Genomic DNA, 19450 nt, shown 5'->3' on the forward strand with positions numbered 1-19450 from the left:
CACCTCTAGTGTCTAAGTCTAAAGTTTTGTCCTTCTAGTCCAGTCGGAAGACTCTTAAAACTGTAACTCGATAACTTTTACGCACCATTGACTTTGCATTGGTGCATGCCTGTGCTTTCTGCACTGCACCCGAATCCCGCGGGCTACTCCCGTCCTAACTGCTGTTAGTCCAGTGTAGTCCCGGCGATTCACAAGGCCCTAGGCCTTACCCCTGATGGATTAGTGATTGTTATACCACTTTTTTGATATATGGTTTGAGTGGTCACCGGCCTCATCCATAACTGTGCAACTTGTGTATGTTATACTGTGCTTTTATTTAAACGCTTGTGCTTCATTGCTCATAAAGAGTAGTGGGGATTATTTAAAGAATAAATACATATATTTTGATGATATATAACTTGTGTGGTGTCCTTTCATTTGATATTACAGGATTGCATATGTTAAAACAGCTGGCTTCACATGCCCTCTTGAGTTAAGCCTTTAGGCTGCTTAGTCCATGCTACCTCTAGGATAGCTTGTCTATAAGGTTGACTTGCAACCACCACCATAAGGGATTGTTTGGACTGATACAGGGTGCCCACAGAACTGTGGACATCATACATCAGGCCAACTTCTCACACTTTGCTTGCTTAATTTCTCGCTGTTTGGCCTTCTTACGCCAAAGGCGGAAAGAGTCAAACATCGCCGGCCGGGCATTCTTCTTAAAAAGCGCAACTTCCAAATTATCTAAAATATTTAATTAGAAAATACAATATTGGGGCCATCGTAAAACACCATCTTTCCTTGTATAGCGGACCCATATTTCGTTATTGGTGATAGGACCCACTCTGTGTTTTGAATAGAGCTCATAAGTCGGAGTTCCAACCGGAGGTATCGGACACGAATCCTCCAATCAGGAATCCCTGTTGCAACCACAACTAAACCATTTCCTAAATTTGCTAAGACCAGGCATCTTATAGCTCACTAAGCTAGCTTCAAACTTTAAGGGGTTATCAACTATCGATACACTCGTAAATATACAAGCCCTTCGGCTTCGATTATTGCAACAACCGAATCAAAACCAAGAAACAAAACGAAGTCGTGGGAGCGACCCACTTATACTTAACCAAAATGTATGTCACGCCACCAGAAGACCGTCTATCGTCTCGCTCTACAAAGCATCAATCGAGGGCCCAAGACAGGGTGACAGTCAGGGCATCAGTCCTTCGTAGCCGTCGGAAAGCGGGAAGCCTCGCAGAAAAAACCTTCGGTCCACGTTGACATGCAGGGGTCAATGAAGTGGCGGCCTTCCTCCAGAATTTACTCACGTGGCTCCTCACGATCCTCGGGCTTGGACCGGTACCGCTGAAGTCGCCCCACGTTGGGCGCCAACTGAAGAACCGGGTCAGAACCCAGCGGCGCCAGGGGCACGCCCAAAGTCTTCGGATTCACCTGTCTTGGTATACAGAGACACGGCATACTTCTGGGTGGCGACAGAGACCAAGTTTATTAGCTGCAGCTAGTAACAGAAGTCCCAACAATACATCACAATGTATATTCCTAGGAGACTGTTCAAATTAATAAGGCAAGACATCTCCTTTTATACACCATATTCTCATTATAAATGCACACCCACTGCGCAAAATTCTAACCAATAGGGCACATTTTCTAACTGAGTATCACATTAACAAAAACCCAATTTACAGTAACCCAACCCAAAAGTTAATTATTAGGAATGTCCCAAATTCAATCTTTGCAAGTTGGACACATTTATAATTGAAAAGCACAACCCATGTAATGTCAGAACATAAAGGAAACAGTAATAGATGCTGAACAAGATAAAACATGTGCAAGGAAACTAAAGGTTAACGAGGTCCTGAACATTAAGTGGCAATCTTAGACAAGGATCAAACCAAGGGAAATTGGCTTTGCGAGGTCAGTTTCAGGTGAAGAGGTCAGTTTCTCTGCAGTTCTTTCAGAGTCGAAAGAAACCTAATTAATGTTTACATGAACTCAGAAGGCCAGGCCACTTGTTCGCCGGGCCTCTTTCACAGGCCTACGTGAGGGCAACACAAAATGGAGTCAGGCTCGAGAATTACAGAACCTCACTCTTGGAAGAGCATGATGCTCAACAGCCACCTAAGACAGGTGATTCAGGTAGTGCAGATGAAGTCCTTCCCTCCTCAGATGATAATGCTGATACTATTGTACCAGATGAGGAAGAAGAGGATGTAGAAGAGGAAGATTCTGATCTTGAGGTAAACAGCCAGGTCCCAGTCAGAAGACTTAGCCAGGCTAACCTAAGCATACATGGGAATCAGTATGGGCAGCCCCCATACAGACCCCCAAGTGGGCTTATCCAGAGGCAGAAGAGAGGAAGATCCCACTCCAGAGAATCTCTCCAATCTCATGCTTCAAATGGCTCTCATGGCCCTGTTCAGAGAGGGATGACCTCCCCTCAGAGAAGGGAACATGAGGCCAAAATGAGAGAGGCTGCTCTGAGGATTGAGAGGCAAGAACTTGAAGTTGCCTTGGCCAAAGAGAAGCTTGTTCGTGCTAGAGAGCATGGGGAGAGTGGATTAGAACCCACTGGTGGTAGCAATATCCCTAAGGATAAAGACAGGTCCTATGACAATAGACACCTGAGTAAGAGTGTGCCCCCCTACAAAGATGGGGATGACATCCACAAATGGATAACTGCTTTGGAGAGGGCTTGCAAAGTACAGCAGGTACCCCAAAGTCAGTGGGCAGCAATCTTGTGGCTCTCCTTTTCAGAAAAAGGTAGAGATAAGCTCCTCACAGTTAGTTATGAGGATGCTAACAATGACACTGTCCTGAAGAGTGCTCTGATTGGTGGGTTTGGCTTAACCACTGAACGGTACAGGTTGATGTTCAGGGATACCCAGAAGACACAGACTCAGGACTGGACTGATTTTGTAGATTGTGCTACTAAGGCTCTGGAGGGCTGGTTCTTGGGCAGCAAAGTACAGGACTTTACAGGATTGTATAATTTGATTATGAGGGAGCAGATCCTTAGTAATTGTCAAAACCAGCTTCTACACCAGCACCTGGTGGACTCAGATCTGACCTCGCCACAAGAATTGGGTAAGAGGGCAGACAAATGGGTAAGAACCAGGATTAAGCCTAAAAATCAGGGTGGTGACTAGAAGAAAGATTCTACCAAGCCTCAAGAGAAAGGTGGGGATAAATCAAAAGACAAGTCCTCCACAGGGCCCCAAAACTCCAATGGTGGGGGTGGGTCCCAAAACACTTCCTCTAACCAAAAGAAACCTTATTGCCATGTCTGGAAACAGCCTGGCCACTGGAAGACTGACAGCAGTTGCCCACGGGCCAACAATAGGGAAAACATTCCCCCAAGTAATACTCCCAGACCTCCTGTTACTATTAGTAGTAATCCCCCAGGTGGTAGGAGTGCCCCCAAGAATTTGGCTGGGTTTACTTCGGGAACTCACGTGGACTCTGGCATAACCAGGTCCCCTGCAGCAGCTACTCTTGTCTGGGAAAATGGCATGGGGTTTGCCAACTTCACTGATTGTCCCAACACTTTGGGTAAGTACAGACAGGAGCCCCACATCAATGGCCAGAAAGTTGAAGCCTACAGAGACACAGGTGTGAGAAGTTGGCCTGGTATATGATGTTCACTATTCTAGTAAAACCTTGCACCAGTCCAAATAACCCTTATGGTGATGGTTGTAAGTCAACCTTATAGACCCGCTATCCTAGAGGTAGCGGGGACAGAACAGTCTTAGGATAATAAACTCTTGAGGGCGTGTAAAGCCAGCTGTTTTACCCTATGTAACCCGTTGAATACCAAATGAAAGGACACCACACAGGATATATATAAAATATATATGTATTTATTCACTAACACACTCCTCTGAACTCTTTATGGGATCAGAGGCCAAAGCCCATAACAAGTTACTTAATCAGAATACGTTAAGTTGCACAAAATACAGTTAGGCCCTAGGGGCGAAGCAAACCATATACTAAGAAAGTGGTATAAGTACCACGTCACGTGAAAAGGAAAGGCCTAGGGCCTGGGGAATCGCTGGGGCTACACTATCTAAACCTTAGGTTAGGAGTAGGAGGCCCACAGGTGGCGCGTGCAGTATCTTTACACACACACGTGAGTCAATGTTAAGCCAATGGGAACTTAGAGTTTAGAAAAAGAATGATTTAGGACACTTCCGGTTTAGCTAGGAGGAAACAACTAAAAACCTAGACACTTGAATAGTCAATACACTTGGGAGCACCGAAGTACTCGTGTTACCTCACCCACAGGAAGCGGGTGCATAGGTGTGAAGATGTGTCAGGTTTCGCCGTTGAAGCCTATGGAGACCTGGAGGAAAGATGCTGCAGGCGACCAGGAGGAAGATTTCCGGGTGGATCCAAGGGTGGATCGAGGATGAAGAAGACCTGAAAGCAGAGGGGCAGAGTCTGGGTCACTAGTCAGTGACCGGGTGGAACCAGGAAAGAACCGGACGATGTTGAGGAGCAATCAGGTGCTGTCATGAAGCTTGTCTCTTCAGCCACGCGGACCAGGAGGCGTCGAGGACGACCAGATGCTGGAGAGGAGCTGTCCCACGAAGGTTCTCGCAGATGGAGGGGTCGACTGCTGGATTGGAGTCAACAAGCCTTGGCAAAGGCAACCTACGCAGGATTCAAAGAAGGCATCTGGAGCAGACCAGCAAGGTCTGAGGTTACTCACCTTTGCAGGGAGTCAAAGGCCAGTCTGGAGCAACCAGACCAGCGAGTTGGTTCAAAAGGATTGTCGTCACAGAGGCTACTAGGTGCTGTCTTGAAGCTTGTCATTGCAGCCACGTGGACTAGGAGGCGTCGACGACGACCAGGTGCTGGAGACAAGCTGTCCCACGAAGGTTCTTGCAGATGGAGGGGTCGACTTCTGGACAGGGAGGGCTAAATAGATTGAGACATTGCCTGATGCACCTTAGGTGCTCCATGCATACCCCGGTTCAAACCGGTTGCTGGGGCACTCCAGCCCAAGCACTGGCGCGAAACTGGACAAAGGAGAGGGGGTGTAACCACTCCCTTTCCTGGTCCCACCCATAGGAGGGACCTAGAAAGTAATCCAGCCCCTTTTAGTTGTATAAAGGTAGGAGCTGAGCCCCAGGACTTTAAATTTGATCCTTAACTGAAACTTGAAACGAAACTCTGGACCTTCGACGTTCTGCTGAAGACTGAAGAATCTCCCTTGTGGCCAAGGAGTAACCACCCTGGGCAACCAGGCACCATCCAACAAATCAACGGCTTGCTTTGTTGACGCTCCCGCCGGGACCCGAGTACAGAGCCTGACAAGACCCAGACTTCCAGACCTCTCTGACCCTCTCTTCACGTCTGCAGCATAGCTGAGATCCGTGGAGGCGACGAGACACGTGCGACCGGACATCTTAAAAAGTCCACGACTTGCATCCTCCCAGCTGTGCACTGGGGATTGAGAAGCCCCGAATCCGAGCTCCATCTGCACTGAAGATCAGCCCTCCACACTTCACGAGTTTTGCGTGGGGCCCTTCTGCTTGTGTTCTGCTCGACACCTTGTCCGGTTGCTGGCCCGTTGGCTAGTAGCCTCTGTGACGACAATCCTTTTGAACCACCTTGCTGGTCTGGTTGCTCCAGACAGGCCCTTGCTTCCCTGCAAAGGTCAAGCACCTCAGACCTTACTGGTCTGCACCAGAAGCCTTTGTTGTATCCTGCGTGGTTTGCCTTTGGCAAGGCTTGTTGACTCCAATCCAGAAGTCGACCCCTCCATCTGCAAGAACCTTCGTGGGACAGCTTGTCTCCAGCACCTGGTCGTCGTCGACGCCTCCTAGTCCACGTGGCTGCAATGACAAGCTTCAAGACAGCACCTGATTGCTCCTCTACATCGTCAGGTTCCATCCTGGTTCCACCCGGTCACTGGCTAGTGACCCAGACTTTGGCCCCTCTGCTTTCAGGTCCTCTTCATCTTCGATCCACCCTTGGATCCACCCGGACATCTTCCTCCTGGTCGCCTGCAGCATCTTTCTTCAGGTCTCCATAGGATCCAACGACGAAACCAGACACATCACACTGTTGCTTTTGACTCCCCCTTCACACATTCACACTGTTGCTTTTGCAGGTCACCTTCTCGAAGGGACGAAAAGCTAACTGCAGAGTGCAAGGAAGCCAGTCAGGGGGAATTCAATAATCTATATAAATCCTGCTTAATCGTAGACCACGGGGAAGAAGGGAAGGGGCGGGCAGGGGTAAAGCTGCTGGGATTGGGCGGATGGGGACTCGTTGTCATTCCCGTGGCGAGGACAGGGATAGTGTGCACAGTCGGTGTCATAGGGGTCAAAATAGGGGGGGCGGTGTGACGGGGGAAACAGAAGGAGGGGCAGTGGGGGAAGGAGTATGCAGCACGGCTGGTGCAGCTGCATGCAGGGCAGGGGGTGTCAGCGCAGTGTACATGGGAGCATAAGCAGGAGGACTTTCCAACATGGTATCGAGCATGGAATCGCCCTCTTCTCCCCTTTCCATAAAGCCTTTTCCTTTCTCTTCACAGGCCGGGTAGCACTTCTGCACCCGCGCCCTATGTTCCCTATCAGCTATCTCTACAGATTTTTCCATTCGGTCCTGTAAGTGCTCCCTAGCATGTTTGGAAAGATGGGGACCCCTATATATTCAATGGACTTACTATACATAGGGAAAATAATACATTTGGGAAAAGGTCTATAGTAAAGTCAAAACATCCAAAGGATAAAAACACATAAACTAGTGACACCAAATCTCTATAGATGATTGTACTCCCTATAAATGTAACTAGTGACACAAAAATGATAGAAAAAAATGTCAATCAATTTTATTAGTTTTTGTATTGTAAAAGTATACATTTTTCTTTTTTTATAGAATATATTTATATATATATATATGTATGTCAATGTTTTAAATTCATTTTCTGATAAAGATTTTTTCAAATTGATATCTAAACATTGACTCTAGAGCAAGCAATAAAAAAACTAACAAGAAACCGAAACAGTAGACATGTAGTGATAGAGGCAAAAGCGGTAGAATGACAACTAAGTGTCCCTAGCATGGTCAGCCATTGACATCAGCTCCCACTTCCTTTCTAGTGCCTTTTCCTTCTTTGCTCTCTGCTCAATTTCCTTCCTCCACAACCTGACAGACTAAAACATTAAGGGACCAATCTTCCGTTTTAATAGCTGTTCCTCTAGATTTGCCAGAACTTGCGGGTCAAATGACCCATAAGGCGTCCATTGTAATTTTGAGTTACTTTGTTTAGTGTATTTTGTCCAAAAAGGGGAAAACATTACAGCAGAAGGACAATGTTTAGTATGCATGGTGTGACCAGGGGTCCCCTCTAGAGGAAGCAGACAGGCCGTCTCCAGCTGGGAGTCCAACGCACACATACAACAACATAATTTCTTAAACTTACTACTGGCCGGTGTAGGAGATTAGGGTCTGCTTTCCTATGGTCACCCCACTTTTTGCTTTTTGCTTCACTGGTTTTCGACTTAGATGTGGCTGTGGGCCTGCTAATCAGACCCACAGCCCTGCTGTTCTCTCTCTAAATTCACACCATGTACTTTAGGTACATCACCAATTGTGATTTGGGTCACTCTTGTGAGTCCCTGTACAGTGTACTATAGGTACCCAGGGCATAGGTGCACCCAAGGCCTACCAGGGGCTGCAGCATATCTTTTTCCACCCCAGGCTGGCCGTCCAAACTGACACAACTGGCTGATCACTCAGCTGGGGCAAGGTCGTGTAATCACCCCTTGCTTAGATATAGTATTCCTATATCTAACCTTATATCTAGACACACATACACCTATAAGTCACACCTACGGCAGGCCTTAACAATCCTGAAGGCAGAGTGCTTGGTTTTTAGTGAGATGGTGCTCTAGCATGAGCTGAGCCTGTCTGCAGCTTTCAGAACCATGTCCTTATAGCTGTTCTATGGTATAGCCATACCATATACTCTTAAGTGCATTATGAACCTCGCGGTTAAATGCTAACTTTGGTTTGGCTTTATCAAAACATGTCGTGTAAGGTGTCATACGCTTTGGAATACTACCCCCTCGCCAGTTCTGGCGACGGGGGTAGCATTCCACTCTTCTAGAGGGAAAAGACATGTTGTTCCTACTAATCCAGGTTAAAGTTAACCAGAGCCTCAGCATCACAAAATGGATGCTGCTGCCACAGACACAAGTCTGACCTCCTGCTGCTGGGAGCCCTTCCAGCGAGGGTGGCTTGGACAATAGGTTTAATGTCTTGGGAGGTGCTAGCACCACCCCAGACAGGCCATAGTGTATTGGGGCAGGGAGGGCTGAATGAAATGAGACACTGCCTGGGGCACACAAGGTGTCCCATGCATAGTCCAGTTCAAACCGGTGCTGGGGCACTCCAGCCCCAGCTCTGGCGCGAAACTGAACAAAGGGAAAGGGGTGTAACCACCCCCTTCCTGGGTTCCACCCATAGGAGGGACCTAGCAGGTAATCCAGCCCCTAAATTTGGTATATAGGTAGGAGCTGAGTCCCAAGACTTTAGATTGTAACCTGACAGAAACTTGAAACGAAACTCTGGACCTTCGACATTCTACTCGACATAGAAGACTGAAGAATCTCCCTTGTGGCCAAGAAGTGACCACCCTGCACAAGCAGGCACCATCAAGCGATCAACGGTTTGCTTTGTCGACGCTCCCGCCCGAGCCCAAGCACAGATCCTGGCAAGACCCAGACTTCCAGACTTCCAACAGCCCGATCCACAGTCACAGCAGAGCTGAGACCCGTGGAGGCGACGAGAGACGTGGGACCGGCCATCTTGGAAAGCCAGCAAATTGCTTTCCGTGCAACTTCAGAGGCACCCTCAAAGTTGTGCATTGGGGATTGAGAAGCCCCAGCCCCGAGCACCAACTGCACCGAAGATCAGCCCTCCACACTCCACGAGTTCTGCGTGGGGCCCCTCTGCATTTTCCTGCTCGACGTGTCTGTCCGGTCACTTGCCCATTGGCTAGTGGCCTTTGTGACGAAGAAACCTTGAATCTACACCGCTAGTCTGGTTGCTCCAGACTGGCCCTTGCTTCCCTGAAAAGGAGAAGTCCATCAGACCTTGCTGGCCTGATCATGAAGCCATCTTCGATTCCTGCCTGGGTTGCCTTTGCCAAGGGTTGTTGACTCCAATCCAGAAGCCGACACCGCCGACAGCGAGAGCCTTCGTGGGACAGTCCGTATCCTGCTCCTGGTTGTCGTCGACACCTCCTGGTCCACGTGGCTGCAGAGACAAGCTTCACATATCACCTGATTGCTTCGCGACATCGCCTGGTTCCTTGCTGGTTCCTTCCTGGTCACTGGCTAGTGACCCAGACTCTGTCCCCTCGGCTTTCAGGTACTCTTCATGCTCGATCCGCCCTTGGATCCGCCCGGACACTTCCCTCCTGGACGCCTGCAGCATCTTTCTCCAAGGCTCCATAGGAATCAGCGACGAAACCCAACACACTGACACCTATGCACCCGCTTCCTGTGGGTGAGGTAACACGAGTACTTCAGTGCTCCTGTGGGTATTTACTATCCTAGTGTCTAACTTTCAAGTTGCTTTCTCCTTGTCCATCCGGAATTGACCTAAAAGAACTAGTTTCCATTTCTTTCGTTCCCATTATAACTCTATGGTAACTCGCATGCGTGTAAAGACACTGCACGCGCATCCCGTGGACCTCCTGCTCCCTATCCTTTGGTAGTACAGTGTAGCCCCAGCGATTCTCCAGGCCCTAGGCCTTTCCTTTGTTCGTGACGTGGTTCTTATACCATTATTTTAGTATATGGTTCGAAGTGCCCCTAGGGCATTTCTGTATTTTGTGCAACTTATTGTATGTTTATTAAGTATCTTGTTATGTGCTTGTGCCTCTGACCTCATAAAGAGTTCAGAGGATTAATTTAGTAATAAATACATATATATATTATATATACCCTGTGTGGTGTCCTTTCATTTGGTATTAAAGGGATTGCATATGGTAAAACAGCTGGCTTCATCTGCCCTCTTGAGTTTAGCCTAAGACTGCTCTGTCCATGCTACCACTAGGATAGCTGGTCTATAAGGTTGACTTTATAACCATCACCATAAGGATTGTTTGGACTGGTGCAAGGTGCTCACTAGAATAGTGAACATCATATACCAGGCCAACTTCTCACAAAAGTCACGGAGAACAGAACGGCCAAAGAAGCTGTCTCTCCGGACTTGACTGTCAAGGCAGTAATGCTTGTTAAACGTGTGCAGTGAGGCCCACGTAGCTGCCTGACAAATATCCTGCAAGGGAACGCCGCGTCCCAAGGCAGTAGTGGCTGCAGTCACCCTGGTAGAATGGGCAGGCAGCGCCACAGGAGGCTACTTCTTAGCCAAGGAGTAACATGCTTTGATAAACAGAACGACCTACCAAGAGATGGTTCGTTTGTGCACGGCCCAACCTGTTTTGGTGCCAACAAAGAGCTGGTCATCCACCCGGAACTGTTGTGTGTGCTTCAGATAGAACGACAACGCCCGTTTTGGGTCCAGAAGGTGGAGCCTCTCTTTCTCTTTTGAAGGATGTGGAGGCGGAAAGAAGGTGGGTAAAGTGATGGGCTGCCCCATGTGGAAGGTCGTGACAACCTTTGGCAAGAAAGAAGGACAGGTCCTTAAAACCACCTTGTCCGGATGAACAGAAAGGAAAGGAGGTTTAGAAGAAAGAGCCTGGAGCTCACTCACTCTTCCGGCAGAGGTGATAGCTACCAGGAAAGCCGTCTTTAGAGTGAGAAGACGTAAAGGACAGTTTTGAAGGGGCTCAAAGGGAGCACACATCAGATAAGTCAAGACAAGATTTCAGTCCCATTCAGGCATTATGAAAGGCACGGGAAGAAACGTGTGCGTAATGCCTTTGAGAAAAGGGTTAACAACCGGGGACTTAAAAAGAGAAGGCTGATCTGGAAGCCGTAGAAAGGTGGAGATGGCTGAAAGATAACCTTTGATAGTGCCCAGAGCAGAGCCCTGCTGGGCCAAGGATAGAAGGAACAGAAGGACCTCAGAAAGAGGGGCAGGAAAGGGGATCCACAGCCTTCGCTGTGCACCGTGCCACAAACTTGTTCCACCTGCAGGTGTATACCATATTACTGGAGGGATGCCTGGCTGCCAGAATGACATCACAGACTTCAGGAGGAAGATCGAAAGCAGTCAACTGTCGCCGCTCAGTCTCCAAAAATGGAGGTGGAGGCTGGACAGGTTCGGGTGGAGGACTGTCCCCTGCTGCTGCGACAGAAGATCCTCCCGAAGAGGCAGTCGGATTGGGGGATCGATCGCCATGCTGAGTAGCTCGGGATACCAGTATCTTCGTGCCCAATCCGGAGCCTCAAGGATGACTTGGGCTCAGTCGCGCCGAATCTTCCTCAGCACTCTGGGCAGCAGTGGTGTAGGTGGAAAGGCGTACAACAGACTGCAACTCCACTCGCGACGGAAAGCGTCGCCGAGGGAGTGCCGCCTTGGAAATTCCAACACGCAGAACTGATGACACTGCGTGTTCTCTTCGGTGGCGAATAGATCTAGCCAAGGCTCTCCACACTGCAGAAAGAGACCTTGCGCCACGTTCAAGTTCAGACGCCATTCGTGATCCATCAAGCAATGGCGGCTGAGTTAGTCTGCCCTGACGTTCAGAGAACCTGCCAGGTGTTCAACCACCAAGGTAATGCCTTGATGTTCCAGCCATGTTCAGAGGTGCAGAGCCTCCTGACATAGGGTCCACCGATCCCACACCGCCCTGTTTGTTGCAATGCCACATGGCAGTGGTGTTGTCCGTGAACACCTGCACTACACTTCCCCGGACAGAGGGAAGGAATGCCTTCAGTGCAAGACTGATCGCCCGAAGCTCCAAAAGGTTGATAATGAGCCGGGATTCCGCCGGAGACCAGAGGCCTCTGATCTCCGCCTCTCCCAAGTGGCCTCCCTACCCAGAAGGGAGATATCTGTCACCACTGTGTGCTCCGGTTGGGGAAGGTAGAGGGATCTGCCATTGACCCAATCGCGATTCGTGAGCCACCACTGCAATTGTCGTGCAGTGCCATCCGAGATCTGGACAAGATCGGACAGGTTGCCCTGATGCTGTTCCCACTGGAACTTCAGGTCCCACTGCTGAGCCTGCATATGCCATCTGGCATGTTGCACCAGTAGGATGCAGGAGGCCATTAGGCCCAGGAGCCGAAGGGTCATCCTGACTGAAACCCCGGATAGTGGCTGAAAGATCGGAATTATAGCCTAAATATCCCAGACTCGCTGCTCGGGAGGATAAACCCGAATCTGCGTCGAATCCAGAACTGCTCCGATGAAGGGGAGCTTCTGAGAGGGACTCAGGGGCGACTTCCGCACGTTGATGGAGAACCCCAGCAAATGCAGGAGGTCGGCCGTAGTCTGAAGGTGGGTAACGACTGTCTGGGGCGAGCCCGCCTTCAACAACCAGTCGTCGAGGTAGGGGAAGACTGACACCCCTGACCTGCACAGATGAGCTGCGACCACTGCTATTACTTAGGTGAACACCAGAGGGGCACTGGTAAGGCCGAAGAGGAGCACAGCAAACTGAAAATGCTCTTGGCCTACCATGAATCGTAGGTAACGCTGGTGGGCCGGCAGGACGGGGTTGTGAAAATATGCGTCATGCAAGTCCAACGCAATCATCCAGTCTCCATCTTGAACGTTTGCTTGCGGAGGAAGCGAGTGACGTTCCTGACCCGCCCATTGGCTCCCTGTGCCGCCTCGGCGGCCTCCACGCCCGCGCTGATTTTGGTTCTGCATGTCCATGAGGGAACTCTGGACATCTTCCCGAAAACCCAGAGGACCGCAGCCAGGCATGGCGACGCAGGCCCACTGTTGTGGAGATCGCTCTCCCTAAAGAGTCCGCGGTGTCCAGCCCAAACCGAATGGTGAACTTTGCGGCATCGTTCCCCTCCGCAACAGCTTGGGAAAGTACAGCAGGAACCTCTTCCCGACACTGGGGCAGTGTCTGCGCAACTGTGTCCCACACAGCGTGAGAGTAGCGGCCCAAGAGGCATGCAGTGTTGACTGACTGCAGCCCCAAACTGGCAGAGGAAAATAACTTCTTTCCAAACTGCTCCAGCTTTTTCGATTCCTTATCCGACGGGGCAGTAGGGAACACACGTTGGGAAGTGGAGGCCTGAATGACCAGGCTCTCCGGAGCCAGATGATTCATCCGAAAGGCCTGGTCACCCGGTGCCGGGCGATGACGCCTGGCCACGTTTTTATCCACAGGAACCCCCGTGGCTGGCCTAGACCAGGTGCCCATCAAAACATCCGTCATGGCCTCATTAAACAGGAGCAGAGGTTCCATAGAACTTGCCGCCGGCTGAAGCACCTCAATAAGGAGGTTGGTCTTGTGAGTGACAGTAGGTAGATCAAGGTCAAGGGCCTCAGCTGCACTACAGAGCACCACAGTATATGTGGCACCCTTTTCCATGATAGCGGGAGGAGACATAAATCCAGGCTCAGAGGAGCGGTCAAGGCCACCTGCATCCTCCGAGTCCTCCGCTCAATCATGTTCAGACTCGCACTGCGGTGCAAGAGGGTCCTCCGACCCCTCCCAGTCATCCCCCTCCTCCACAGCCCGTGGCGGGGGAGGCACAGAATACAAATGCTCCAAAGGGCCGGTAATGGTGCCGATCCGGTTCCATGTCCCAAGCCGGACCAAAATTGCCAGAAAATTCGGGCAAGGTCAGAGGTGGGATGAACGGAATCCATGGCGGCAGCGGGAACAGAACCGCAGGGGATTCCAGGGCTGGAGTCGCCGGCGAATGACCCTGGGGCGCCGGAGCCACCGGCAGAGGACAATGCGGTGCCGGGCCGAAGCCGCCAACGGCGGAGCCGGTGGCAAGCAAGGGCCCTCGATAGGGACCGCAGGGCCCGAAGGCGCCAGCGGGAGCTTCAGGCCTTAAAAGGCGGTCCATGGCGGCAAGAAACTCTTGCACCTGGACCGGAGTCGCCGACGGACCCAGATAGGGCGGGTAGGCCGCAGGACTCCCAGGCTCCAACGGAGTCGCAGGGGAAGGACCCCTGGCCCCCTCGTCTGCATCCAGAGACCGACGGAGGACGTCGGAGAGCGAACACGCTTCTTCGACTTTTTCTTGTGACATCTCTTATCCGATTCCGAGGGTGAAGACTTTGACCCTGAGGAGCGATGATGATGGCTCTGCTGTCAGTCCCTCAAGCGACCCCTGGACCTCGAACAGCACGGAGACGACTGCCTGGCCTCCAGCAGCTTTCGGGACAACTCCCACAAAGCCTTCGGAGCCATGGCCAGAGAGTCGGAACATGAACTGGGGTCATGGTGGGGCTGCAGACAGTAGAGACAGACTCCATGGGGGTCGGCCACTGACATCGTACGGCGACAGGCCCCGCAGGATTTAAACTCAGGCATCCCTACGTGGCACCAGGAGTCAAAGACTCAAAAGAAGCAGAGACAAAAGTCTCAAAAAGTGACTAGGGTACGTGCTCCAACCGCATCTGCGCTTGCTGGCGTGGGAAAAAAGAATTGATGTCAACGTGCATGGGTGGGTCCTAAGTAGTCTCTGTGACGTTATCTCGGCGCTTACGACGCCAGCGACTGACGTGTAGCCGCACAACGCCACCTACTGATGCACAGGGGTACTGCTGACGAAAAACGTTCCTGATCCAGTCTGACACCTGGGGATATTCTAAAGTAAGAAATCTATCACTAACGTGTCTCTTTCAGATGTGTCCGTCACTACTGTGAGGTCTGGATGGTGCACTTGAACCACTCGTGGTCCGTTAGCCACTAATGCAGATCTTTGGCAGTGCCCTCTGAAACCTGAACCCGGTCATGATGTTTCCTCGATGCTGTGCCCACTGGAACTTTAGGTCCCACTGCAGAGCCTGCATGTGCCACCGTGCACGAGTCACTAGCAGGATGCAGGAGGCCATGCGGCCCAACAGCCTCAGAGTCAGTCTAACCGAAATCCAGGATAGAGGCAGAAACATGGGTATCATAGCCTGAATATCCTGGACTCGCTGTTCGAGAGGATAGGCCCGAAACTGCACCATGTCCAAAACCACCCTGATGAAAGGAAGCGACTGAAGGGAGTCAGGTGTGACTTTGGCACATTGATAGTGAACCCCAGCGAATGCAAGAGGTTAGCTGTTGTCTGGAGGTGGGAGATGACTGCCTGGGACGAGCCCGCCTTCAACAACCAGTCGTCGAGAAAGGGGAAGACTGGGACCCCAGATCTGCACAGATGAGCTGCGACCACTGCCATCTCCTTAATGAACAGCCAAGGGGCACTGGTAAGGCCAAAGGAGGGCACCGTGGACTGAAAGTGCTCGCGGCCCATCGTGAACCGCAGGTAGCGACGATGGGCAGGCAGGATGGGGATATGGAAGTAGGCATGCTGCTAGTCCAGCACTACCATCCAGGCTCCTGGGTCCAGGGCAGACGGGACCTGAGCAAGGGTGAGCATCTTGAACTTCTCCTTTTTGGGGAAGAAATTGAGGGTTCTGAGGTCTAGGATATACAAAAGTCTCTGTCCTTTTTGGGGACCAGGGGGTAGCTGGAATAGCAACCCCTGTCTACTTCGGGCCCGGGAACCCTCTCTATGGCTCCCTTGGCCAAGACAGCATTGACTTCCTCGCAGAACAAAATAAGGTGGTCCTCCGTCAGCCGATCGTATGCTTTTGGCATTGAGGGAGGATTAGTCTCAAAGGGGAGGGAGTAGCCCTTCTGGACTATTTGCAGCACCCACTTGTCTGTTGTGCTGTTTTGTCAGTAGTAAAAGTGATGGTGTATTCTGCCAACTGCCCGAGAATGGTCCTGGGGGGATCGGACTAGGGGGGCTTTGTGGTGGAAGAGGGGATGGTGGCTTGGCTCGACTTCTGGTGCCCTGACCCACGAGGTCGGGTGAGCCGCTTTGTGGCCCCGCAGAGATTGCTGAACTTGCAGGGCCCTTTGGCTGAAATAGTGTTGGTGCAGCTGGTAGCCCCTTCCGTAGCCACAAAAGGAGCAAGAACTGGATGAAGCCCTGGGGGCAGTAGTGAGGTCCAAAGACTTGGCTGTAGCCTGCGAGTCCTTAAAGCACTCAAGGGCAGCAGCCACTGAAAAACCAGACGATCTCAGCCAGGCGTGGCGACCAACTGCCACTGTCGTGGAAATTGCTCTACCTAGTGTGTCCGTTGTGTGCAAGTCACATCTGATGGCTAACTCAGCTTCGTCTCTCCCATCTGATATAGCTTGAGAGAAGTGACACCCAGTCCTCCTTCAAAACTCTGGGCAGCACCTGCGCTGTTGAATCCCATAAAGGATGGGGATAAGGGCCCAAGAGGCATGCGGTGTTCACCGACCGTAGCGCTAGGCTGGTGGAAGAGAAAATTATCTTCCCAACGTTTTCCAGCCTCTTGGATTCCATATCTGGGGGTGCGGGAGGGATTGTGGCTCGGGACGTGAAAGCTTGGACAACCAAGCTTTAGGGAGCGGGTTGGGTGGTGAATAAAAGTGGGTCCCCCGGTGCAGGGTGATGGTGATGGGCAATGATCCTATTCACAGGAGTCCCTGTGCTGGGTTTGGATCATGTCCCCAGAAGGCCTCATTGAAAGGCAGTAGGGATCCGAGCTCGAGACCCTAGGCTGCAGGACCTCCGTCACGACGTTGTCTTGACTGCCACCGTAGGAAGCTACAGGTCAAGGACCTCTGCAGCCCTGCGCACTACCATAGCAAAAGTTGCTCCCTCTTCCATAGCTTGGGTAGGAGGAGAAAGCATGCCTGAGTCTGGGGAGGTTTCGAGACTACTGGCGTCACCCCGTTCCTCATACCAGTCCAGGACTTGCGGGATTTCTAAGGGGTTCTGCCCCTCTCCCAATCCTCTTCCTCCATCCCATACCCTTCAGAATAGAGCAGAGAGAACAGCATGGAACCGTACAGCTCTGTCGGCATCTGCGTCGGAAGATGCCCAACTGGCTCTGTGTTGTTGTGAATGAGGATTAGGGAGGGCCCGGCAACGAAGCGCCAGGGAAGGTTGCTGTGGAGGTGTGACTGGCGTTGGTCCGGATCCGGGAACGGATCGACTCATAGGCCGTGGTTCTGGAGCCACCGGTACAAGAACCATGGGGGCCCTCCATCCTCTGATTCTGCGGGACCCGAAGGCGCACCGGCAGGGTTAGGCTGCCCAAATATGATGCACATGACTTCTTAAAATCCATTGAGCTCGGCGGGAGTCACTCCCGGCCCCGGAAAGGGGGGAACGCGGAGCTGACCCATGCACCGGCTCCACAGAGCCAGGCCTCGAGCACCGAGGCTACTCCGCCATGCCACAAGATGGGCGGGGTGAAGTCGAAGCACGCTTCGACTTCTTGTGCTTTTTGTGGAGTCTCTTACACAACTACGACGAAGAGGACTTTGAATCACTGGATCGGTGCTCGGACCGTCCTCTCCACCGAGATCGGCGAGTCGACCTCTGCGGTGCTGGTTGCCGGGCCGCACAAAACTTTAGGATCCGCTCACTGAAAGCCTTTGGTGCTATGGCCCGGCAGTAGGAGCACGACTTGGAGTCGTGGTTGCGCTCCAGGCACCAAAGACAAACCAAATGGGGGTCCATAACCGACATGGTGTGGTGACAGGCCACTCACAGTTGAATCCTGAAGTCTTCTTACTCAACATCCCTAAAAACACCAACTGAGTCGACAAAAAGCCGAAAAAAAGTCTGTCAAAAAATGAGACGGGGAAGCTCTCTTCAACGGATCAACGCTGGCTTGCGCGGAAAGAAAAGAACTGATGTCAACGTGCTGGAGTGGTGGTTATATTGATGACACGGATGTCACGACGGCGACAAACATGTCGCAGACTACGTCATGGGGAGTCAACCATGCCATCTACCGGCGCGCAGGTGTACTGCTCCGAAAAAGTTATGGATCAAGCCTGACGATCTGGAAGTTCAAAGGTAATGAATCTGTGGCTCGATGTTTCTATCAGACAGAAAAACTATTTCTAATATTCCAAACCATCACTAGATGGCAGGATAGAGAACAGCAAGTGATCTTCAACAAAACATGCTCCAAATGCCAACAATTCCATTGCTTATAACTAACGCTCCCTGTATCCTGTTTTTACTGATTTGCACTGATAAATACTGACAGAAAACATTAATTTTGTTGTCTGTATTTATTTTTAAATGTGGATAAAAACGGAAATTGGGTTGCTATTTGAGTAATTCTAAATACTGTCTGCCATGACTGCCAAGCCAATAGATGCGTGGATTGATAGATAAGAAGGGATAGAAAAGAAAGGTATTTTAGTAATGAGGCTTAAACAGCAGTAGATATGCACAAGGCTGATTCTGAACTTGGCATTTTTTCATATAGGTGCACTGATTTATCTTCTGCGGGTGCTCACAGCACTGAAACCTGGCAGACCTTCAAGCATGAGTGCATATTTATTGATTACATAAATGTGGAAATATGCAAATTTCAGCTTAATTTTTCCACAAAACCCAAAATAAATATGGATAAATACTGATAAAATTAGCAAAAACTAAACGGGAATGGCAAAAAAATAAATACCATAAAACCAGGAGCCCTACTTATACCATGTCCTCAAATTGTTTTACCCGGTATAGTAGGTAAGTGATATATTGACTTTTATCGGGTGAATGTCACTTAGTTTCTGGTTTACATCTTAAAACATTGTTTCAATCACAGAGAAAAAGCAAAAATATATTTCAATACCTGTATTCAATAAAGAAGTGCCCGTCACTGGTCAGTGAGTTCTTATCTGATCCTTTCCATGTAACTGAAGCTTCAGGGCGACCACATACTTTACATCTGAAAAGGACAGTCTCTCCAATCTCACATGCTACTTCGCTTAATGGTAATATAAACACTGGAGCCACTGGTAAAAAAAAGATAATTGCTTGAACGGAGCTGAAAACAAATACACCTTTGGTCTTAATAAAATATGCATTAAAAAAAGTGACATCCTCTCCCAATTTAAAAAGCACGTCACGTCATTTCTGAATCACTGAACTAATTTTAGTATTTGCATTAATCTTAAATCAAAGCATAAAGACTACTCTGTGTTTTTTCACCTACACAATATATGTCAGACAGCACATGAGAATGTAATTTGTATCCTGTGAGGATAAGGGTTGTATTATATGCTGTGGTTGTGCAAACACATCGTGTAATACACTTATCAACCCCGTTAGGACTAGTAGGTATCATTTGTTAAACACGGTCTAGTTCAACCCTGGGCAGCTGCGGCTCTTAGCAGCAAGGCTTACAAAAAGGAACAAGTGTAAAGCATTTAAACAGCACCAAAACAATTGAAGAAGAAATTAAAGAAAATACACAAGAAACCCGACACCATTTAAAAAATCATAGGCAGTATTCTTATCTATTTGTAGACACCATAACGAAACAGATCCTC

At 50.1% G+C, this 19450-nt stretch overlaps 1 protein-coding gene across 2 annotated transcripts in view; it reads right to left on the reverse strand.

Moving 5' to 3' along the window:
* TRIO (trio Rho guanine nucleotide exchange factor) overlaps nt 1–19450 on the reverse strand; it is a 4034553-nt gene that overhangs the window by 682362 nt on the left and 3332741 nt on the right. For both annotated transcript variants that reach the window (XM_078687660.1, XM_078687659.1), the window contains exon 52: nt 18751–18913. In XM_078687660.1, the coding sequence (XP_078543786.1) occupies nt 18751–18913 (163 nt within the window). The remainder of the gene's footprint in view (nt 1–18750; nt 18914–19450) is intronic.

Source organism: Lissotriton helveticus, chromosome 4_1, assembly GCF_964261635.1.
Source record: "Lissotriton helveticus chromosome 4_1, aLisHel1.1, whole genome shotgun sequence".
In the NCBI taxonomy this organism is placed as follows: Eukaryota; Metazoa; Chordata; class Amphibia; order Caudata; family Salamandridae; genus Lissotriton; species Lissotriton helveticus.